The sequence below is a fragment of the Panthera tigris genome, chromosome X (assembly GCF_018350195.1).
Source record: "Panthera tigris isolate Pti1 chromosome X, P.tigris_Pti1_mat1.1, whole genome shotgun sequence".
Taxonomy (NCBI): Eukaryota; Metazoa; Chordata; class Mammalia; order Carnivora; family Felidae; genus Panthera; species Panthera tigris.
In genome coordinates, this window is record NC_056677.1 from 81,104,118 (window position 1) to 81,129,562 (window position 25,445).

The 25,445-nt window shown below is 40.7% G+C and overlaps 1 protein-coding gene across 1 annotated transcript; it reads left to right on the plus strand.

The window, feature by feature from the left end:
• The first annotated feature begins 239 nt into the window (after positions 1-239).
• On the plus strand, positions 240-25,208 carry ARL13A (ADP ribosylation factor like GTPase 13A). The gene is given in 14 exon segments (XM_042974503.1): positions 240-351; positions 1,546-1,658; positions 2,379-2,451; positions 2,833-2,903; positions 8,278-8,527; positions 9,629-9,734; positions 10,266-10,453; positions 11,103-11,193; positions 11,289-11,468; positions 13,508-13,593; positions 13,809-13,901; positions 14,946-15,000; positions 22,034-22,303; positions 24,484-25,208. Coding segments are annotated over 8 exon segments (1,011 nt in total). The 5' UTR covers positions 240-351; positions 1,546-1,658; positions 2,379-2,392; the 3' UTR covers positions 13,574-13,593; positions 13,809-13,901; positions 14,946-15,000; positions 22,034-22,303; positions 24,484-25,208.
• The last annotated feature ends 237 nt before the right edge of the window (positions 25,209-25,445 follow it).

Below are 25,445 nucleotides of genomic sequence, written 5' to 3' on the forward strand. Positions count from 1 at the left end.
TGCTGGCACATACTAAGTTCCATATAAATAAATACATACTTTGTATACTATATATAAATACTTTGTAAACTAAAAAAAAAAACCCATGATGACTAAAAGTTAATTTAGTAATAAGCTGTAATCATACAAGATAGGAAGATGTGAACCAGGCAGTGGTTGCCATAGATATGTCAGAACCTTGACAGCCATTGTTAGGCCATTGCCTTACCCCTCATAAGCAGGCAACTGAGCTGTATTAATCTGGCAAGAAAGCTATAAAGCTAAATACACCTTCCTATTACTCTACACATCTTATGTCTTTCATCCAAAAAGAACCAACTTGTAATCAGATAAATAATTAACCACCTCAAGGTAAGCAAAATATATCATTATCTCCATTCTACAGATAAGAGATCTGAACGTTTAATTTAGGTGATTTAATCCCAGGATACATAGGAGAGATACTGGAAATGAAAGAAAGGACTGGGAACCCTTAGTCTAATTGTTTTCTTCCTCAGTTATCCTATTTATTTATCCTTCTTTAGAATGAGTCCTTGAGGAAAAACTTGTGTGATGTCAGTTTGACCTTTCTTGGTGGCACTAGCAAATACACAGAGCCTGAGATCAAGCTAGAAAGCTCTGCCAATTATCAGGAACTAGACATGAAGCTGCTACTGGCCTCATCTCAAAGGGAGATAGCTATCATGGAACCCAGGCAATCAGGCTCTGGCGTTTCAGGCTCTAGGTCTTATCAGCTTCATAAGCAAAGCAGGAGTAAGGCTGGATTTGATCATAGGCCATATATAAGGTTTCCCTTTCATTTGGCATAAGCCATAGCCATTCTCCAGGGGGTCCTTATGGGGAGGCAAGTGATTTTCCTAGGGAATAAATTGTACTCTCAGTAATACCATGAAGTGTGAGTCTCTATTTGGGAATAGCAATTCTCCAAAATAGTGAATGACTCTGCAGAACCCTGCTGAGTTACCCATTGATAAGTTGGACATGCACTGTGCTCATTAGATAGCTAAGCAAATCCCATCTGAAGTATTTGCTAACCCAAGCAGCACTTCCCCCAGCTCCAGGCTCCAATGTAATTAGTGATTATGAAAATGTAAATCAAAACCACAATTAGATACCACTTCACACCCTCTAGGATAGCTATAAACAAAAAGATAACAAGTGTTGGTGAAGATGTGGAGAAATTGGAACCCTCCCGTAGTGCTGGTGGGAGTGTAAAATACTGCAGCCACTTTGGAAAACAGTCTGGCACTGCCTCAAAAGGTTAAACATAAAGTTATCATATGATTCAGTAATTACACTCCTAGGTATATACCCAAGAGAGCTGAAAACATATGCCCATACAGAAGCTTGTACACAAATGTTTACAGCAGCATTATTCCTATGAGCCAAAAAGTAGAAGTAATATCAACTGATGAATGGATAAACAAAATGTAGTATATCCACACAATGGAATATTATTCAACCACAAAAAGGAACAAAATACTAATATATGCTACAACATGGAGAAACCTTGAAGTGATTGTCTAAATTGCCCTTTTTACTTAGGCGATGACTTCCAAATATGGATGCACTTTGAAATCACCTGGGGAGCTTATGCAGCTCTCTGGAATCTTTGAGAGTGAGGCACATGGACTGATGTTTGAAATCTATTAGACTAGGTAATCTTTAAAGTCTCTCTTTTTTTTCAGCGTATTCATTTATTTTGAGAGAGAGAGCATGAGCAGGGGAGGGGCAGAGAGAGGGGGAAAGAGGGAATCCCAAGCAGGCTCTACCCTCAGTACAGAGCCTGATGTGGGGCTTGACCCTATGACTATGAGATCATGTCCTGAGCCGAATCAAGTGTTGGTCACTTAACCGACTGAGCCACCCAGGTGTCCCAATCTCCAAGGTCTCTTAAAGCACTAGAAATTGTATGAAATCTATGAGACTGGGTCACCAACACCCACATTTTTGAAGCAGAAACAATAAGAGAACCAAGCCCAATGTACTGTTGTTACTTAGACTAGGTCTCCCAATAGGTCCTACTTGAAATCTAATGTGATTCTTTTCCAAGGCATTAGCGCATACCCTGTCCCCATCCAGGATTGAATGAAGATATTCCTAACAGACATGAACTATGACTGAAGAAATAGGCCACACCTGATGTTATCATGCCCATGGTGGGTTGCTTTAATAAGAAATCCCCCACTTTGCAGGTACCTATCAGTGGAGTTGAGAATAACCAGTTTCTCCCTCTATGACATTTATAGACAAGATTGGATAGAATGAAGTTATGGACTTCTGTCATTTATCAGCACCTGTGTACTCATAAGCTGACTTAGGTTCAGTGCTAATAATGGGGCTTATTTTTCATTTACTTGTTTCACTTAATATTAAAGAACCAAGCTGAATCATGTTCCGGCTATTGACATCCTGCTGGTCTCAGCTAAAGACAGCTGAAGAGACACAAAGGTAATTTTGCAGTTATTTCTCTAGACCTATTCCACCATTTCCTCCAACATATCTGCCCACAGTCCCTCAGGGGACAAATCTTCATGACATATATTATGAAGGAATGTGATTAAGCAACATCTGCAAGACTGGAGACAAGTTTGGGGGAGGATGGCCAATTCTACAAGGCAAGTAAATCAGGGAAGAAAAGTATCCTTAGAGGTTTTGGGAAGGGGTTCCCATACCACTTTATACCACCTTGGGTGTGCTTTTTATGGTACATGCATTGGGACTACGACAGGCAGAGCCTCAGTCAATCAAGGAATAGTAGAATTCCTTGTTTCTCCTGAGAACGAACAGTGCTTTTTAAGGCCTTGGCTCATTTTTCTTTTCCATTTTTAGGAATGTGACCATCATTATCGTTGGATTAGACAACTCAGACAAAACCGTTCTTGTGGAGGCTTTCCAAAGACGTAAGGAATTAAGAGCATTAGATACTAGTTTAGGTCTCCCATGGGCCCCAGAGACCAATGAAATAACCATTCCTTCCCAGCTGTATTCCATGGCCCTCAGGTTCCTTCTTTTGCTCTTTTGAAGATAAACACTTCCCACACACACACTCCTCTCATTGGGTATTATCAGCCTGTTTATGTAATGTCTGTCACCTCTCCCTTTATAAGATATCCTAATTGAAGCTCCTCTCATAGTGTAGTGTGAATGAGCTCAAACTATGTTAAGTACTACAGTCAATTATGAAGGATAGCATGTTTGAAACAGTGTCTAGTTTCAGAACTCAATTAAAGTAGAATTTGGTCTAGATAAGAGAGACAAGTGTGGGACGATGAAGAAGTTTAATAACATGAAACTCTTTGTGACAGTTAATATAGAGGGTTGGAGCTTGAGAAATGTTGTCAGTTCAGAGACATGCAACTTTAATACCAGATCTCCAGTTTAATACCCTGACACTTCAAGAAGAAGTTACACAGAATTTCAGGAAGCTACTATTCTAGTTGTGAAGACCCATCTAACTGCTAACCAGTCAATCAGGGATCCCAGCATAGGATGCCCTCCATTAATGTTTATTAAATAAAAGAAGGGGCATGATGATGTGGCTGAACTTTATATAACCTGGGCTCTCAGCAAGATACAGGAAAGGGCTAACTTGACTCCTCTACTACTTGTCTACTTGAAGTCTGCATCAATTTCCTTGAACCACAGTAACTGCCTGCTAGCTGATTTTGCCATCTCTAGTTGTCCTCCACCCCCAGTATTCAATCCACATGGTTGCCTGAAAGACCTAATGCAAAACCCTGATCATGGAGCTTCCTTATTCAAAACCATTCAATTCCTCTCCAATGTTATCAAAACAAAACTTAAATTCGTTAGCAGTATACAAGGTTCTCCACGATTTGGCCCCTGACTTCTCCTCCAATTTCATTTCCCATGCTCTCTGCATATGCTCCCTGATAGAGCCAAAACAAATTATTTGCTATTCTTCTGTGATCATACCATTCTATTTCACATGCACACACTCTGTACATGCTATCTCATTACCTAGCATTTCATTCGCTCCAATACCTAACTGCTTAATCAAATGCCCTGAGTCACAAGCTTAAGCTTGACCCCAGTGTGACCTGGGCTACCCCTAATGCTCAGCACCTCCTTCCTAGATCCCACCCTATTCTGTGCCTCCCTCTATCATGCACTTAAGACACATCACTGTACAACAGCAAGCCCATCCCCTAGACTGTGAGCCCCTTGAGAAGTAATGGATCTTTTCAGCTCTGTATCTTTAGTCTGTACTTTTAGTACCGTCAGGCAGGCACTCAAAAAGTATTTGTGGAATGAATGTTCTCCCCCATTCCACCATTCTCCTCAGGCAACATATTGCCTCTTTACAACTTCTCCATTCCCCATCCTTTCCCCTAGTAGGCAGCAAAATGGATTCCCTGTCTCTCCCAACTTTCTGATAGGCAGAAAAATGAAAAAAAAAAAAAAGGTAAACAGTAGCAGGAAAATCAAGGAGCCAAGATAAATCACAAGATTCCTGATAAAAGTGGGGGTAATTTTCAGAGCCCCAACTCAGCCCCACCCCTAGATTCCCATCCACTCTGGGTGAGGCCTGGGAATCTATTTTTTAAAAACTCCCCAGGTGTTTCTGATGGCCAGCCAGCTTTGGGAAGCATTCATCTGCAATTAGCCATGTACTATTTTGTCTGTGAGAATAGTACCTGCTTTTCATTCTAATTCCTAGAGGAAAAAGCCTGTAGTCTATTTAATGCGTTACTGTATAACTTGCCTTGTGGCTGGTGACTAACTTAGGGGCTGATTCATAAACCAATAGGCTTATGGTTGTAACTTCATTCAAAGAATAGTTTTTAATGGTCAAGAAGCAAAGTGCTACTGATTTCACATTGTGAAGAATGTCTCAGGCCATCTCTGTCCATGCAGGACAACCAGAGTCAATCTAGTAGGTTGCTCTGTACCCAAATTGCAATAGATCACCTCACCTGCTCCTGCAAATGTTTATGATTGTTAAGAACAGACAACAGCCTAGGAAAGAAATTCCATTCTACAAGTCATAACTTGTGTGAACATTTGATGATTCCAGCTATAAAATATTTTGGGACATAAGCCATTATTATCAAGGATACCATTCACTATAACTTTTTTGTCTGGCATAGTCACGTGGGGCAAGAAACCCCCAACATGAGCATAAGCAGATGCCCTAGATGAGGGCATTTAGAGCAGTGCCTCTCAAATCGGCTATACATGCAGGCACCTGGGGAGCTTTAAAAAAAAAAAAAGGATGCTTAAGCCCCACCCCAGATCTATGGCATCAAACCTTCAAAGAATGAGGCCTAGCGTCTTAGGTTTTAAAAGCTCCACAGGTGATCATGGAGCATAGTGAGTACTGAGAGCCAAAATTCAGAAGTACCTGGAGAGATTTCATACCTACTGATCCAGGTGCCTGGAGGTTCAGTTATTTTGGTCTGGGTGGACCCACAGATTCAAAATCTTAACAAGTGCACCAGATGATGCTGAGACACAACAGGCATGAGTTTCACTGCTTTCTAGGGCAGTGGGTCTCAAGCTTTGAAGTGCAGAAAAATCACCTGGGGATTTTCTTAACTAAAGGAGTTTGTTAAACATACAAATGCCAGTGTCCCAAACACAGAGGTTCTGATTCATTTGGTATAAAGTAGAACTTAACAATCACCCCCATGTAACTCTGAAGCAGACAGTCCCAAGACAATCCTTTATGAAATACTCTTCTAGGGATACAGAGATGAATTACACTCAGTACTTGTATTCAGGGAATTTATAAATTAATAGAGAAAATAAGAGAAATGTAAATTATCAGGGAACAACTTCTCATGGCTTCTAAGGTTCACCAACAATACATTGCATTACTAAAGGAACTGGTAAGTTTTCAAGTAAAAGTAAAAAAAATCTAGGGGAAATGATTTGCTCTGACAGAGAAAAAATAATATAAAGCTTGCTTGGATGCAGGAAACAAGATTTGAAAATTACCTTTAGTTTCACTCATTATTTTTAAGTAGTCTAATACAGACATAGCAAATATCACACCAAAGTTGTAACTGAAAACTATGTTAACTGAAAACTATAATTAAAAAGGTGAGGGGCACTTGGGTGGCTCAGTTGGTTGAGCATCCGACTTTGGCTCAGGTCATGATCTTGCGGTCCATGAGTTTGAGCCCCACGTTGGGCTCTGTGCTGACAGCTCGGAGCCTGGAACCTCCTTCAGATTCTGTGTCTCCCTCTCTCTGCCCCTCCCCCACTCGTGCTCGCTCGCTCTCTCTCTCTCTCTCTCTGTCAAAAATAAACTTAAAAAAAAAGATGATTGACTGACATGAAAACAGGAATTATAAGATCACATTAAAATGTAATGATAATAATACACACACACACATACACACATACATGTAAATATGTGTGTAATCGTACATTTCCAAAGATCTGAAAGCATCTTACTAACTTCTCAGCTAAATGACTCATTCTTGCAATCCCATGGAAAAATGTCACAGGCAGGTCTAAGGTTATATATAAATAAGCTACCAATGTTGGTGTTAGAACTTCCAGGTATGAGTGTATAGAATCTATAAAATCACTTTAGTACTAATGTGGGGAGAGAGCTAGGCCAGGACTGTCAGTTCAAAAGACTGGAATGTGTATAAAGATTGTCATTTTGAACTGCATTTCTATGAGAGCTGTAAGAGGTATGGAATGCCCTATGGGATACTATGCTCTGGCAATAGCCTTGAAATGGTAAATGTATCTGAGTTAGGAATGGTTTCTTGGAGGAGATATGAGGAAGAGAACTTCATACTTGTATCCACAGTAACAGGCACCATAAACATTTGTTGAACACCTACTGTATGTAAGGTAATGCAGAGCCCCGCCATGACAGAGCTCATATTTTAGTTGGGAACATAGGACGTGCACAGAATGAGGTTAAGAACAAGTTTAATATACCACGTGCTCAACAAGAGAGAAGTGAGAGCTGGATAGGTCAGAGAGGCTTCCTAAAGAAAGTGCTACTTGAGCTGGGCCTTGAAGAATGGGTGGGAGAGAAGGGCCGCTTGTTCATTCACTCACTCATTCATTCATTCATTCATCAAAATCCATTGAACAAATATTCGTTTGTGCTAGCTGTATGCCACCTTCTGTGCTCAGCATCATGAGTATAATAGTGAATGAAACTGAAAGCGTTCCTGTCCTGTTGTAGTTTATAACTCATATAACAAAATCATAACATTTCTAACACTAATATGTGCTGTGAGAGTGGTTAAGCGCAGAAGAAAGACACCTGTCTAGACTAGGGGATGGTGGTGTGAGCTAGGGAAAACTTTCTAGAGAAAACAAGATCTAAATTGATATAAAAGGAAAAAAAAAACTAGGTTTATTTATTTATTTTGAGAGAGACAGAGTGCAAGCAGGGCAGGGGCAGAGAGAGAGGGGGAGACAGGGGATCCAAAGCAGAATCCCTGCTGACAGCAGAGAGCTCGATGTGGGGCTTGAACTCATAAACTGTCAGATGATGACCTGAGCTCAAGTCAGATGCATAACCAACTGAACCACCTAGGTGTCCCTCAACTGATATTTTATTATTTATTTATTTATTTATTTATTTATTTATTTATAAAAAGTTATTTAATGTTTATTTTTTGACAGAGAGACACAGCATGAGTGGGGGAAGGGCAGAGAGAGAGGGAGACACAGAATATGAAGCAGGCTCCAGGCTCTGAGCTGTCAGCACAGAGCCTGATGCAGGGTTCGAACCCATGAACTGGGAGATCATGACCTGAGCCAATGTCGGAGGCTTAATTAACTGAGCCACCCAGGTGCCTGTAAATTGATATATTTTTTTTAAGGCATTAACCAAATAAAGAGTAATGGAAGAGTGTTCTAAGCAGTGGGATAGCATCTTCTGAAGGCCCAGAACAAGACAAAGCATGACATTCTTGTGGAATGGCCGGGGCGGGTAGAACATGAGCCAAGGAGCAGAAAGAGGAAGAAACTGGGTGTGTACCAGGAGCACTGTGGACACCAGTCAGGTCTGGGAGGTTAGGTGGCAAAGGAGTGTGTATTCTATCCTGGGAGCAGTGGGCACTCACCAAAGGTTACTGAGCCAGGAAAGGGTAGCATGACCAAGTGCTGGTTTAGGAAGATGAATCCGTGAGTGTGAGCAGGATGGCAGGATGCCTCAGTGGGATTCCTCAGGGAAGGCTCTGGTCAAGCTTCAAATCACTGCTTAACAAATTCTCACATCTAACTCTATTCCCCTGCTTTGTGGTTGCTTCTCCTCTCTTCCCCTATGCATAGTACTTCCAAGTAGGATTAACAATTGCATGAAATCTGAATTGACTACACTCCTACTGCATGAGTATGAAGTTTCCATCTATGACTTGAGTGGAGACATGAAGGGCCAAGAAACCTGGCCGAACTACTATGCACAGGCACACGGACTTGTTTTTGTCCTGGATTCCAGTGACTTGGGACGCATGCAGGAAGTGAAGATCATCTTAACGCGTCTGCTGTCTGATAAAAGAGTGGCAGGGAAACCTATCCTACTGTAAGACTGCTTTTGTGACCAATTTCCCCTTCCCATTTTGTACCTCCAGAAGAGTAGATGGAGGAAGGGTGGTCCCTTTGTCATACCCAGCTTGACCTTCTCCTCCCTTGGGCTCAGTGAAGGGAAGTGGGCCAGTCCTCTGGGGGCTGTTTTTAAGAGCCAGTTTCTATCACATATTGCCCTGGGGGAACATGTTACCTACCTATAGAAAGGTAATTCTGGGGGCGCCTGGGTGGCTCAGTCGGTTGAGCAGCCGACTTCAGCTCACAGTCCGTGAGTTCGAGCCCCACGTCGGGCTCCATGCTGACAGCTCAGAGCCTGGAGCCTGTTTCAGATTCTGTGTCTCCCTCTCTCTGACCCTCCCCCGTTCATGCTCTGTCTCTCTCTGTCTCAAAAAATGAATAAACGTTAAAAAAAATTTAAAAAATTAAAAAGAAAGGTAATTCTGAAGGCAAGCATCAAAGTGAAATGGAGAGTAATATCTGGATCTTCCACCCCCTTCCCTCAACTCTTCTGGAAGACTGCCTTCCTGATTTTTTTTCTTTTCTGGCTTCAGTTTCTAGCCCTGAGAAGATAGCAGAAAACAATCCTTATTTTGTATAATTGATGCCAATGGACTCCTCCTTTGGCTAACTACCCAAGAGTTATGTAACTAGCACTCATTCCAAGGTGATAATTCAGGTGGCCCATCAATCCTCACTCCTCCCCCACTCTATTTTTGCCTTTTTCATTCCTCATTAGCACCCCCAACTCAAGCATGAACAAAGGTTGGGAGAGTGTGTCAAAACTCTAAATCTGTTCATATCCTGGTTAGCAATTCTAATTAAAGTTTTGTGGCATAGTGTAGAGGAAGTGAGAGATGAAGCCTGGGAATTCTCTTGAATTAAAATTATTTGTGCTCTTCTTTCCTCCACTGAGAGTTGGCTGGAAAAATTTCTGACTCATCTCATTGGTTATGTCTTTGAAGCTAGTTCCTGGATATGTAGTAGTTGTACTAGAATTGGTTCTCCTCCTCTTTCCCTTCTTTGCTTGCCCTTGGACTCTATTTCTGTTACACTCTTCCTCTTCTGTTTCCTCCTTCTCTCCTATGCCCTGCTCTAGCATGGCAAACAAACAGGACAAGAAGGATGCCCTCCTACCCTGTGATATTATTGAATATCTATTCCTAGAAAGGCTAGTGAATGATAACAAGTCCCTGTGCTGAGTGGTAAGTATCTACCCACCCCCTTAATCCCCTCCTTTACCCTCTTGAGCCCAGTTGATGCATCCCTGGGCCCATTCCATAATCAGCCACATATGCCAGGTCTCAGGCAAAGCCTCCCCCACAGGCAACATCTACAGTGATGATTTTTGACTCGACACTGACAGTAAATAACACATTCTTATAACACCTTCACATCTGTTTTCTCATTAGGACTTCAAAATAGCTCTTTACAGTTAGAAGTTTCAGTATTCTCATTTTATGTATAAAGAGGCTAAGGCTCAGAGATTATGAGTGACTTGCCCAAGGTCAGACATCCAGGACATTACACCACAACTTATTAAAAGACCTTAACATTTGTCTTTCATTTACTTTCTCAGGAGTGAGTGCTAAGTCTCTCCTAGGAAGTCTTAGAGCCTCTCTAGACAGAGCAGAGCTTAAGTGTACCTCTGTTCTTGGTTGATAATAATTAGGACTTTGGGCCTCTGGGGTCCCAGGCTCCTGGGTTACAGCCTTCTCTTCTCTTTTTTATCATAGGAACCCTGTTCAATCATCAAAAACTTCCAAAGAAGGAACCATCAGCCCATAATTGAAGGGCTGCGCTGGCTATTAGCTGTCATTGGGGATAAATATGAAGAGCTGTGTACTCGCCGACAGCCACTCCCCTCAAGCATCCCAACCTCCAAGGGCACCAGAAGCTCTGGGGAAAGACCCTCATCAGACAGGTACCGAGCTGCCTCTATTAGGTGTACTGATAAGAACAGATGCAGGAGTCCATATTCAACATATGCAGGAACTTCTGGGTAGTGTTTGGATTCTGTGCAGTGCTGAGCAATGTCTCAAGATCCACTGGCCCAAATGTGGCTAGGGCAATGACCACAAACATTCCAACACTGTGAGGTATACCCTCCCTTCAGCACAACTTGAGTGGTCATGTTAGTGGGATGAGTTGTATAAAGGTAAAGCCAGCCTATTAGGATTAGAGCTTCTCCAAAACAGGGTTTCTGTTGTTTGGTTGGGCCACACAGAGGAAAAAAGGAGCAGGAACCACTTAAGAAATTTATTGGAAACCTTCTATGGCTGAAAGTCTTGGAGCCACCCCACATTCTTTGCTTTCAGTTATCTGATCCTCCTGATAATAAGAAAAGATGAGAGAGAACAGGAATATGGAAAAGAAGAACACAAAGGAAAAAAAGAAAACAGGAGTTGATTAAGGTTTTGAGGAATAAAAGATCTAAATGTCCTCTTGCTCTGTCCTTTCCTCCTTTCAATGTCCAAAGGCATATGGCAGGGATGGGGAGCTAGCTGCATTCAATTAAGGAGCTTGAAGTGTGTCTGTTTGCACTATTGCTTTTTCTCTCCTGTCTTCCCCAGCCACACTACCAGGATGGGAATGTCAAAAGAAAAAAGACAGCATCTAGGACAATGCTCGATGGAAGCTAGGCCCCTAAAGCCAATCCTACAGGTAAATGGCTCTTTAAATGTTACTGTCCAAGGGACCAATCACTCTGAACTATCAGAGAACCAACTGACTTTTTTCTCCATTTTCTTGTTGTACAGAAAGAAGGTTTAAGATTAAGTCCTAAAAAGAACATATCAGTAACATTTGCTTTAGATGAACCTATGGAGGAAGGTGAATGTTCTGGGGGAAACAGAACTTGGAACACTACTGAGCTTTGTGACAATCAAAGTGATGACTTGCAGTCCCAGCTCCACGCATTGAAGATGATCCTTTTAAAGGTAATGCTGGACCAGTGGTTAGTCAGGAAAGATATATAGGCCTTCTCTCATGATTTATACAAGAATATTCCTATTTTGAGTCTGAAGCTCTTTTCTCATACTATGGTTAGTAGTTAGAAGAAGTTAATGAAGTACAGGGAGAGTGTTTGGGGACCATCATCTGGTAGCCCAGTATGATGCCCCAGCACTCCAGCACTGGCTGACACAAGATTTTTGTTTGCACAGCTATCAGGTTATCTTAAAGGTTATGACTTCCAGTGGTGTAAGTACAAATTAGTACAACCTTTATGTACTACTCACTACTTTATGGTGAGTAGTTTGGTTGTCTGTCTCTCTTCTGCTCTCCCTCTCTCAATATGTATATATACATGTTAAGAACTTTAAAAATGTGGAAACCCAACAGTGTGTACAATAGCTAAAAGTTGAAAACAAGCAAAGGGCTAACAATAGGGAATGGCTAAATAAAGTATGGTGCATTCATACAATGGAATATGATGTAGACATTAAAAGGGATAATGTTGACTTATATTTACTGACATGGAAAGTTTTCCACAACCTGAAATTTTGTTAGAGAATATGGTAAATCAGAGTCTAGCATGTTTAGAATGATGTGTATACATGCACAGAATATCTGGAGGGAAATCACCAAAACATCAGCAGTGGTTTTCTCTAGGGGTAAAATACTAGGTGATTTTGAGAAGTAAAAGGCCTAGGTGACTTTCTTTGGATTTTTGCTTTTTTGGAAATTCCAGGTTTTATAATAAGCATTTACAATGTCTCCCAATACAATAAAGGCATTAAAAAAAAGCTATGAGGCCTTGAAGGCCCATTGTTGGTTTTTTTTGGGGGGGGGGTCTGCTTATTTTATTCAGAACAATGTACTTAAGAGTCATCCATGTTGTTGCCTGAATCACAAGAGGTTTTTTTTTTATATTAAATATAATTTATTGTCAAATTGGTTTCCATACAACACCCAGTGCTCATCCCAACAGGTGCCCTCCTCAATGCCCATTACCCACTTTCCCCTCTCCCCCACCCCCCATCAACCCTCAGTTTGTTCTTAGTATTTAAGAGTCTCTTATGGTTTGTCTCCCTCCCTCTCTGTAACTTTTCTTCCCCCTTCCCCTCCCCCATGGTCTTCTGTTAAGTCTCTCAGGATCCATTTATGAGTGAAAACATATGGTATCTGTCTTCCTCTGCCTGACTTATTTCACTTAGCATAATACCCTCCAGTTCCATCTATGTTGCTACAAATGGCCAGATTTCATTCTTTCTCATTGCCAAGTAGTATTCCATTGTGTATATAAACCACATCTTCTTTATCCATTCGTCAGTTGATGGACATTTAGGCTCTTTCCATAATTTGGCTATTGTTGAAAGTGCTGCTATAAACACTGGGGTACAAGTGCCCTTATGCATCAGCACTCCTGTATCACTTGGGTAAATTCCTAGCAGTGCTATTGCTGGGTCATAGGGTAAATCTATTTTTAATTGTTTGAGGAACCTCCACACTGTTTTCCAGAGTGGCTGCACCAGTTTGCATTCCCACCAACAGTGCAAGAGGGTTCCCGTTTCTCCACATCCTCTCCAGCATCTATAGTCTCCTGATTTGTTCATTTCAGCCACTCTGACTGGCGTGAGGTGGTATCTCAGTGTGGTTTTGATTTGTATTTCCCTGATGAGGAGTGACGTTGAGCATCTTTTCATGTGTCTGTTAGGCCCATTGTTGTTAATGGCCACTTGGGACCCCATTTTCAATGATGGTCAAATGTCAATATTATGTTGCCTCTGCTCTCCAAAGTATCTAGCCCTTCAAGCCACCCCAGAGCCTTGGGTTGTTATACCTATATGGAGGGGCCTAGACTTGGCCAGACCCATTAAGGAGGAGAGAGGCACTGCTCTGGGGATGAGGGGCGAGGATGAGAGTTGAGTGGGAGAAATCTTGTAGAAGAGCAGAGGAAGTGTTTTTTGAGATGTCAGAAACTACCCCTAAATCTCGGTCTAAAATTGAAATCCATTTTTCATTTCTATAACCTCAGAACCCAGGGGGGAAAAAAACTGGATACCTGGGACACAGAGGAGATGTTACTGGAAAATCCCTGTGAAGCTTCCTCTGGATCCTGTGGTTAGTATTCATTATATGAAGGGGAGAGGGGAGACAGCAAGACTGAGAGAAAGTATGGGGCCAGGGGCAGAGGGCAGGTGCCTGGAGGGGAGCAGTCTTACACCCTCTTGTGCATAAGGGCCAACACCCTCCCAACCAGGAGTGATCTGGGAATGACAGGAAACCTGGTGTTTAGCTTCACTTGCACTGACTGGCTGTTTTCTTTCTCTTATTAGACTTTTAGCAGGGTATTAAAGAGAAAACTGGAGGGAAATCCAAAAAAACCATCTCATATCCCTCCCTCAGCAAATGGGCTCATCTCTAGAATCGTTAGTACTGCTCAGTTTTTTCACTTCTACTTACTAATACCTCTAAAGTCCCCCTACAAATCCACCTATCTAACATCATATCCCTGAGGATTCCCATTGTTCCTGTACATCTATGTTCTAGTCGTCAAATGAAGCTTATACCTGCAGAGAGGCTTAAGAAAAGTTAGGTGGCATCCGTTTGAGAATGAAGATGACCTTGGCAAAGAAGAACAGAGGCTTTAGGTCTTTGCACCCAAATGTTCCTCATGAAGCCTATAAACAACATGTTATGGGTGACCAACTGAAATAGAGTCTTAGAAGTGGAGGGTCATTTTGTGATTACATTTTTTTCCCCTAAGGTTCTTGGGTGTAAGAGGACTGGCAGAAATAAATAGAACTTTTCTGCTGAGAATTATGCCCTACTGAATCATTTTCAGTCATGCATCTGAAAACAAGTCGGTTTTAAGTTCCCTGCCATGGTCTGTAAATCCTGGCAGCAATTCCCTTGCTATCCCGCCAGGAAGAACAATTACTGCCTCTCCCAACACTTTGGTTAGGTATGCAAAAACTGTACAAACTTGAACACAATCAGTCTTCCATCCCAGGAGGGTAGTGGTAGTATTTACTATTACTACAACTATTACTTTCACCATCAGTATCACAGCCAACATTTATTGAGAGCCTTCTGGATGTCAGGCCTTAGGCACAGGCCTAAGTTCTTCACATTCATCATCTTATTCACAACAACCCTTAGGGGTAGGCAGTACACCTGCCTGCATTTTACATATTAGGGAACTAAGGAGCAGAAAAGTTAAACAATTTGCCCAAGGTCCCACACTCTGTAAGAAGCAGAGCAGGGATTTGAATCCAGGTCTGACTCTAGAGCTGGCATTAGGCCAGAAAGATCTACTTATGCTTTTCTCAAATTCCATGCAGAAAGAGAAAGCTATATCCAGAAAAGTGCAGAAATGTAGCCATGCCCAAGTCAAGAGAATTACATTGATAGAAATAAGTATGACAATAGTTGTAGCAGACATGGATGACTGAGTACTTCTATTTTGCCAGGTGCTGGGCTAAATGCTTTACATACTATTGCCTTTCATCTTCAAAAGCCTATGAGGTTGGTACTATTTATTACATCATCTTACAGAAGGAGAAACTGATGTTCAGGGAGGTGAAATCATTTGTCCCAGGGCACCCATTAGGAAGTGGCATAACTGGTTTTCAAACTATGGTCCAACTCCATAACTCAAGCTCTTAACTTCTAAGCCAACTAGTCCATACTTGTTTCTGAAGGATAGAAACCTTGCACAGAATGATCGGTCTTACAACCCCATCTAGAGGGTATGACACTAAGATTGCATCATTTGCTATTATGCATTACACATGGCCTTATTTCCAAAAGAACTACCCCAGGCACCTTGTGGGTTTTTGACAGGGTTCTGAGACAGAGCCTCTAATCCAACCTCAGTTGTTAAACAGATGAAGGAGTTTGGGGTACAGAGAGGTTAAGTGCAAAGATTGTACAGCTGATTACTGACAGAGATACTCTTAAAATCCAAATATCCTGTGTGCCCAAGCCAGTACTCTATCTTTCCTGTCCAAAAATACTGCTTCCTCCTTGGGTCTTCTCTGGCCACTCCTGACCCACCTACTTTCCTCCAATTTGCCTAATAAATGTCACTGAAGAATTATGTTGACAATCATTCTCACTCAGGGATTCTTCAACTATTTCTACTGAAGAAGGGTTTTATCAGACAGAAAATGTAATTCAACAAACCAGTGTTCTTAAGAAAAGTGAATCATCTACATTTGCCTTTCTGGCATGTATATTTATGAGACAGAAATAATTTCTCAGCCAAAAGGGAAGTGTGGTTAAAAGGGGGTGGGAGTGCTACCTATAAATGTGGGCAAGTTGGAGAATTTAGGTTGAAACAACCCGATAAATCTCAGTTTCAGTATATTGGCACACTTCCCCTTGTATAACGTACATGTTCCTGGGTGTCAACTAAATTTTCCTATACACAGTCTATCAATCACAAAGTTATTTAAAGAATATCCCCCCAATACAGCCAGCATACCTCTATTTACTTGTCAAGTGAACCTTAATTTTGTTGCAGCAGGCTGTTACTGTACTTCCCAAATCCCATATCAAGCTGGGTAACCCTGGCAATTTCCCCCAGTGAAGACAGGAATAAGGACACCTACCTCACAGGGTTGTTGTCAGGATCAAAGGGGAAAGTCCATATAAAAATGCTTAGCATAGTGCCTGACATATAATAAGTAGCTCATTAAATCCAAGCTACTATTATTATGATTAGGGGAGGGGCTTAGATCATTAGACAGGTATGCCCTCCTTCTGGGAGAGGTATCCTCTTTTCTGTAAAGAACAACCCAAAGAGAGAGGTCTTGGATTCTAATGTAAAAAGAGCATGGAGAATTTAAGGTAACGCTAACCACTGCCAACCACTGCCTCCCATATTCTTGTCTTTGAAAATCCTAAATCTGCCAAAAAGGTCTTACAAATCCATATCTCAGCATAGCAGCCCGGAGATCTAGATTAAGGATACTTTCTTGACCCTAGGTGGGGCAAATTTACTTTCAGGCAAATGGTTGCCTTGGAGTTTCTCTTCTTTCATTGTCAAGGTCTTAGCCTCCTTCCTCCAGGACTTTTAAAGCTTAGCTCCTGCCATAGCACTTTGTGAGCAAAAAGACCCTGGTCCATCATTCAACAAGCCCCATGTGGCTCTGAGTACTTCTTCATTTTGTCTTGCAAGATAGGCCTTGGTTTTCTGACTAGAGAATTCAATATGCAGAGGTGGAGGGGGTGTCCCTTTGCTTGGAATGGATTTCAACCCCTGACATCTAGTTACCACTCTTCATTTATATGTTGTTTCTACCTGCCAAAAGTACCCTGCCAGCAGTACTAGTATCCAGTGTGATCTGCAGAACACAGGTCATAAAGTGAGAACACAAAAAGAGTCAAGAAAGAACAGCAATCATTTAGGGTTAGAGCATGCAAAACAGTAGTAGCTAACATAGCAATAAATCCCCTGAATATTTGAGTGTTTGGTGTTTGGGCCATACCTGTTGTATTTTGAATATCATTCTTCCCTCCCAGTAACCAATTAGAATCACTCATTTTCAAGGCAGTTTCTACTAGTGAGATTTAACCAAGTTCAATGAATACAACACCACTCTTCTCAGGAGAATCCTGACAACTAGCATTCTTAACCATAAAATGCCATTGGCCATGAGTGGAGCAGGGGTCACCTGGACTCACTGCTTTGTCACTAACCCCTGTAAACCCTTTACTGGGTTGACCCAGTAACTGGGTCAATGACCAAAACTGGGATTTCTGACAGGAAGGGGTGTGGAGAATGAGAGTTATTGCCAGCTTTCCAGGAATGGAAATCATCTCTGCATCCTACTTCATTTTCATAGGTATTGCTAAAACATCTGTAGCCATGGCACCCTTGGCCTATGCCTTATTTCTTTAGCTATAACAATCCATCCTCCTACTCTCCTTGCCTTTTCTTTCATATCAATCTCTGTGCAAAACACAGGTGGTGTTATCCCAGGTGAGTGAAAAAGCAGCAAGAACTTCCTGCTGTTGACACAGAAATAGTATCAGCTGAGGGTTGTGGGAGTCAGGGGGCTTGTACTTCCATCCCTATGCCTATGAAGGGCCTGGCTCAGGTCCAGTGAGCCCAGGAGGCTCTGCCGTCAGGTGGTGGGCAGAGTGATGTTAACAAAGCACTCAAACTGTGCTGTGTGATGATGACTCAAGAATCCCACACAATCCCACGCTCCTGCTAGTCGCCACTTCCAGGAACTAAAATAGAACTCTGGTGCTAAGAGACAGCAAGCCTTTTATATCTGCTTGGAAAAATGAGCCCAGTCCTAAGAATTACCATGCTATTCAATACATGGAATGTGTTTCCATTTGTTTGTGTCATCTTCAATTTCTTTCATCGGTGTTTTACATTTCACAGAGTATAGGTCTTTCGCTTCTTTGTCTAGGTATCTTATTGTATTTGTTGCAACTATAAATGGGATTGATTCCTTAATTTTTCTTTTTGCTGCTTCATTATTGGTGTTTAGAAAGGCAACAAATTTCTGTACATTGATTTTGTATCCTGTGACTGCTGAATTTGTTGATCAGTTCTAGCCAAATTTTTTGTGAGGTTTCTTTAGGGTTTTCTATACAGAATATCATCTGCAAATAATGGAAGTTTTGCTACTTCCTTGGTGATTTGGATGCCTTTTCTTTTTGTTGTCTGATTGCTGTGGCTAGGACCTCCAGTACTATGTTAAATAACAGTAGTGAGGGTGGACATCTCTGTCTTCTTCCTGACTGTAGAGGAAAAGCTCTCAGTTTTTCCCCATTAAGGATATTAGCTGTGGGTTTTTCATATATGGCCTTTATTATGCTGAGGTATGTTCCCTCTAAACCTACTTTTTTCATGGTTTTCATCATGAATGGAAACTGTACCTTGTCAAATGTTTTTTCTGCAGCTATTGAAATGATCATATAGTTCTTATCCTTTATTAATGTGGTGTATCACGTGGATTGATTTGTGAATACTGAACCACCTTGCAACCGAGGAATAAATCTCACTTGATAATGGTGAATGATTTTTTAAATGTATTGTTGGATTTGGTTTACTGGTATGTTATTGAGAATTTCTGCATCCATGTTCATCAGGGATATTGGCCTGTAGTTCTCTTTTTTAGGGGAGTCTTTATCTGGTTTTGGTATCAGGGTAATACTGATTTCAGAATGAGTTGGGAAGCTTTCCTTCCATCTCTACCTTTTGGAATAGTTTGAGAGGAATAGGTAATAACTCTTCTTTAAATGTTTGATAGAATTCACCTGTGAAGCCATTGGCCCTGGAATTTTGTTTGTTGGGAGTTTTTTAAGTAACTGATTCAATTTCTCTGCAGGTCATCAATCTGTTCAAATTTTCTATTTCCTCCTGTTTCAGTTTTGGTAGTTCATGTTTCTAGGAATTTATCCATTTCTTCCAGGTTGTCTAATTTGTTGACATACAGTTTTTCATAATATTCTCTTATGTTTTTGTGGTGTTGGTTGTTATTTCTCCTCTCTCATTTGTGATTCCGTTTGGGTCCTTTCACTTTCCCCTTTGGTAAGTGTGGCTAGGGGTTTATCAATTTTTTCAAAGAACCAGCTCCTGGTTTCTTGATCTGTTCTACTGGATTTTTTTTTTTTTTTTTTAGTTTTATGTCATTTATTTCTACTCTAATTTTTATTACTTCCTTCCTTCTGCTAGCTTTAGGCTTCATCTGTTGTTCTTTTTCTAGCCCCTTTAGGTATAATGTTAGGTTGTTTGAGATTTTTCTTGATTTTTTTTTAATTTTTTTTTTTAACGTTTATTTATTTTTGAGACAGGGAGAGACAGAGCATGAACTGGGGAGGGTCAGAGAGAGGGAGACACAGAATCTTAAACAGGCTCCAGGCTCTGAGCTGTCAGCACAGAGCCCGACTCGGGGCTCACACTCACGGACCGCGAGATCATGACCTGAGCTGAAGTTGGCCGCTTAACCAACTGAGCCACCCAGGCACCCCAATTTTTCTTGATTTTTGAGTAGGCCTGTATTGCTATATACTTCCTCTTAGGACCATTTTTGCTGTATCCCAAAGGTTTTGAACCACTGTGTTTTCATCTTCATTTGGTTCCATGTATTTTTTAAATTTCTTCTTTGATTTCTTGGTTGACCCATTCATTGTTTAGTAGCATGTTATTTAACCTCCATGTTTGTGGTCTTTCAAAATGTTTTCTTGTAGTTGACTTCTAGTTTCACAGTGTTGTGGTCAGAAAAGTTGTGTGGTATGACTTCAATCTTTTTTTATTTGCTGAGGCCTGATTTGTGACCTAATATTTAATGTATTCTGGAGAATGTCCCATGTGCACCTGAAAAGAATATGTATTCTGCTCTTTTAAGATGCAATGTTCTGAATATATCTGCTAAGTCCATCTGGGCCAGTGTGTCATTCAAAGCCCTTGTTTCCTTGTTGATTTTCTGTTAAGATGATCTGTGCATTGATGTAAGTGGGGTGTTAAAGTCCCCTACTGTTGTTGTATTACAATCAATTAGTTCTTTTATGTCCATCAATGAAAGTTTTACATATTTGGGTGCTTTCATGTTGGATGCATAAATATTTGCAACTGTTATGTCTTCTTATTGGATTGTCCCCTTTATTACAATATAATGCCCTTCTGTATCTCGTTACAGTCTTTGTTTCAAAGTCTAGATTTTCCAATATAAGTATCGCTACTCTTTGACACCCATTTGCATTGTAAATATTTCTCCATCCTCTCACTTTCAATCTGCAGGTGCCTTTAGGTCTAAAATGAATCTCATGTAGGCAGCATGTAGATGGATCTGTTTTGTATCCATTATGACACCCTATGTCTTTTGATTGCAGCATTTATATTTGGACCTCTTTTAGGCCAGGCTGCTGTGTTTTAAACTAGGCTAGCTTATACTGAAAGAAAGGAACTGCTTTTTGATAGGCTGCCAAAAATTCCTTATTATAAAAGAATTGCTACATGCTACTCCTGCCCTTTGTCACCTTATCACAGGTAGTGCTTGAGCACATATCTGGGTATCTAGGTGAGCGCTATTCTATCCCTGGAGTCCTGGCCTCAACACCTGCCCAGACCTGGTTTTTCTAGAATTAGTTTTCAATCAGTATGTTTTGTTTTTAAAAGACTACATTTAGAGTTTTTAAAAAATTGTTTTGAAGTAATTTTAGATGTGTGGAAGTGTTGTAAACAGAGTTCCCATATACACTTTATCCAGGCTCCTCTAACATTAACACCTCACATAACTCTAATTCATTGATCAAAACTATGACACTAACAATGGTACAATTTACTAAACTACAGACTTTATTCAGATTCTGCCAGTTTTTCCACTAATGTCCTTTTTCTGTTTAGGATCCAATTTAGGATACTCCGCAGCATTTATAGTACATTTAGTTTAAGAAAAAAAATATATTCCTAGAAACAAGTTTCCTTTTAGGAGGTGGAAAGGGTGGGCCAGTAGAGGTTCTGGGCAATTTATGATCCTGAGCTATTTTACCCATAAAGGAACTTAATCAGTTCTGCACCAAAGCCCTTAATTCATGACACCTCATCACAGTTATTTTCAGAAAACATGTCTTATGTTAGCACTTCTCACAGCAGTACAAAGGGATTTGACAAGTGGGTTATTTCAGCAAACAATATTTTGAGGGTGACAAAATGAAAGGGATGGCCTTATCTGTTTTCTTTGCTTCATTTTTCTCTCCAAACCGTATTTAAACTTTTTACTAGAAGTTGCAATATTTGACTATAACATAAATACTGAGAAACACCAACACCAACAGGGAAGACACTCTTTCCAATGTGTGCTTGGTTTTATTTGCCTGAAATTAAGTATTGAAATCTTACAGAAACCAAACTGATTAGGTTATTTTTGCTTGTTAATCTCAAGAGAGGGAAGGGAAAGCAGGCTATGCCATCCATTTATTCCTTCAAAAAATAATGGGATTATTAAGAATACTCTCACTGGTATTACTAAGAATGTGCCACTCAATGTGCAAGGTGCTATACAAATACTGTTTTGCTGAATGGGTCACAACAATCCCATGAAGTAAGTTATTATGCTATTATTACCCTTATTTTACAGGGAGAGGGGCAGGAAACAGAGGGTTGGAGAGTATAAGCAACTCACCCAAGGTCACACAGCATGAAAGTGATGGGAGTCAGGATTCAAGCCCAGGTCAGACTGATTCCAAAGCTGTCCTCTTGGCTAGTATACTATATTGCCTCTCTGAGCACCTATAAATTTCAGACACTGGACTGGGTGCTAAACAGAGATACAACAGTGAACACATTATAGCTCTTATGCCCTCAAGGCTCACAGTCTAGGTGGAGGAGAAAAACTATTAAACAGCTGAGTATAGATATACAACCCTCTCTTTGCAGGTATTCCTTGTATTGGTTACAAATAAAGGTGCTCAGTAAAATACAAGTAGTAAATGCCAACACTTTTAAATATAAATTCCTTTTATATTTTAAAAATAATTTTTTATTTTAAAAATAAAATAAATACATTTATTTAAAAATAAATTCCTTTTTTAGGTCCTCAGAGCAAACACCTCTCACCCTCCATGTCCTCTGAGGATCCCAAACAATTAGGAATGGACTTGATATTGACATGCTCCTCTACTGTATGGATCTGGTCTAGATGTCAGCATTGCCACCCCACTTAGTCTCCTTTGAGAAGAAACAATGGGAAACATAATGTGGAAATACATACAATGACAGAATCAAATCAGCTGATGGAAAATTTTTAAGTCTGGGACATAATTATATTCCATTTCAATTGTCCTTTTGGACTTGAATTAATTGGTAAGTTCTAAGGGAGCTTCAATTGGTTCATGACTGCATTTTATGGCCATGCCACTTTGAAATACATCTCTCAGAAAAATGACAATGATGATCCTGTAAATTATAAATTGGCAATGTGATTTTGAAGGTGAAGGGTTGGAAGACTTACATCTCAGCAAATGACAATCATTCTTTTCTCCCTTCCAACCCCCAAACCATCAAATACCCTAACCCTGTGGCTCTCAAAACTGGCTGCACATTGGAATCACCGGGGGAAACTTCAAAATTACCAATGTGTGCGTCCCATCCCAGAGGCTGTGATGATTTAATTAGTCTGGGGTGTGGCATGGATTTTGGAACCTTTAAAAGATCCCTGGGGAATTTTATTATGCAGACAAGTTTGGGAACCACAGCTCTAATTGGAGGATCATAACCCTGACTGCACATTAGAATCACTTTGAAGGATCTTTTAAAACTCCAGATGCTTGAGCCACACCCCGGATCAAGTAAATTAGAATATCTGGGGGTAGGGCCCAAGCCCCAGGAACCAGGAGGTCCATCGTGCAGCTAAGACTGGGAACCACTGCAGTAGATAAAACTCCACACCTGCAATAAGGGCAATGTCAAAATTTCATTCATAGGTTCAGCAACTCTAAGACAAGCCTAACAAGAAGAAGCCAGTTCTGGGGGCACCTGGGTGGCTCAGTCAGTTAAGCATCAAACCTGGGCTCAGGGCATGATCTCATGGTTTGTGAGTTCAACCCCACATCAGGCTCTGTGCTGACGGCTCAGAGCCTAGAGCCTGCCTTGGATTGTGTCTCCCTCTCTCTCTGCCCCTCCCCTGCTTGTACTTTCTCTCTCTCTCTTTCTCTCTCTCTCAAAAATAAATAAAAACATTAAAAACAGAAGCCAGTTCTGGAAGACAGGTAAGAGGCAGGCTGAGAATAAACCCTTAAAACAACTGTCATACGTTAATAATAAAATGAGCTCACTTTTTTCTTGCCCTGTATGAAGGTTAATTTTATGGCTTGGCTAGGATTACTAGCAACTGATGGTATCTCAGCCCCACTCTCTACCACACCCACCAGAATAACTGTTGAAACCATGGGAAGGAGAATGCTTTCAAGGGATGAAAATCTTTTCAAAGGACTGCAAACCAGTGCTTAGAGACCCTGGGTGGGTCTAGACAAGGAGGAAGCAAAAAAGCAAGCTATTTGGCCTATGTATTACACAGCTAGTTTTTTATCTGCAATTTAATGTGCACGTTCACTCATCAAGCCAAACACTGGGCTTGGAGATAAAAACCCTAGACCGGGTTTTCATCCTTACCTGCACATTAGAGCCCTCTAGGGAGTTTTTAAAATAATGATGTTAGGGCCACACCCAAAATGAATTAAATCTGAATCTCTGAGGGAGTGACACACAGGAACCTTTGTTTTAAAAGGTCCCCAGGTGGGTGCCTGGGTGGCTCAGGTCATATCTTGTAGGTCGCAAGTTTGAGCCCCTTATCAGGCTCTGTGCTGACAGATCAGAGCCTGGAGCCTGCCTTGGATTCTGTGTCTCCCTCTCTATCTGCCCCTCCCCTGCTCGTATTCTTGTCTGTCTGTCTCTCCCTCTCTCTCCAAATTTGATAAACACATTAAATAAGTAAGTAAGTAAGTAAATAAATAAATAAATAAATAGTCCCCAGGTGATTCCAATGCGCAACCAAGGCTGAGGAACAGTGGCTCGAAACCACTGGCTCACAAACTTGAGTGAGCATCAGAATCACCTGGGCAACATGTTAAAACACGTTGCTGGTCCCCACACCCAGAGTTTCTCAACATCTTCCAGCCCCCAATTAAATCACCAAGTCAGAGAATACATTTTAAAAATTAGAAAAATGAATTACTGAGTCAGGAAACAGTAATCAATAGATGTTAAAATCTTTGGTTGGGATGTTACTGGGGAACAGGACAATCATATGGTACCAAAGAAACACCCCACAGATTTCTAGTTAATTATAAAGAGAAAATTACATGGAGCATTCTGAGGGCCACAACCTAACTGATCACCTTTACTAAGAGTGGACAACTGACACTGCATGCCTCCAAATAAGATGTGACATACAGTACATGACATTACTTATGAAGCATTCTTGTCAAAAATGGTTTAATTTCAATCTAACCAAGACTTTTGACCCAAGAACTTCTCATTTACAGGAAATTCAGGGCTGGAAAGAGGACCCAAACACCACCATAAAGAAACAGAGAACATCCTATCCCAGGATACAGGATCACTGCTAAAACCAGGAGAGTCTCAGGCAATCCAGGATGGTTGGTGACACTACAACCAGCCAGATTCCTAATGTGGGTCTCTAAAAGGTAGGGCCATTAAAAAAAATGGAGAGACTGTTCTAGATTCAAAGAAACACCACATCCAAATGCAACATATGAACTGGACATAAAAGACACTTAGGAGACAGCTGGGGAAATGTGAATACAGAACACTGCTACTCAGCCATCCAATAGATGTAAATGAACTATGTCACTAAGCACATTGTTTTATTCAGCTGACATTGTTCTGTGACAAAACTTTCTCAGTGAAGTATGTTGTGCACTGATCCACTGTGGTGCAAGTTCCTTATCTCCCTGTAAACCATCAAGCAGTCTGCAAAGCATACTTCAGGAAGCACTGGATTAGATATTAAAAAATATTAGTGAAGATCAGTGAGGAGCTGTTAATTTCTTTTAGCAGTACTTATGGTATTATGTATCATATACTTATGTAGAAAAACATCTTTATGCTTAGAAGATGTATGTTGAGGTATTTAAAGTGAAGTGTCATGATGTCTACAACTTACTTTCAAATAGTTTATCAAAGAACAAATATACGCAGAGATAAAGCAAATATGGCAAAATGTTAACTTTGTTGAATCTTGGTAAATATACTGGTGTTCGTTGTACTATTCTTTCAAATTTCTTGTATATTTGAAAGTTTTCATAATAAAAATGACAGAAGCATGATTCTAAGATCACCTCACAATATAATAACACCAACAAAATTATCAGGAAGCTGATTATCCCTGGCCAATTCTGTATTTATTCATTAGATATTCATTAGATATTCCTTGTGGAATACCTAAGAAACAGAGAAGTAGAATTAGCCAGGAGAGGTAATAAAA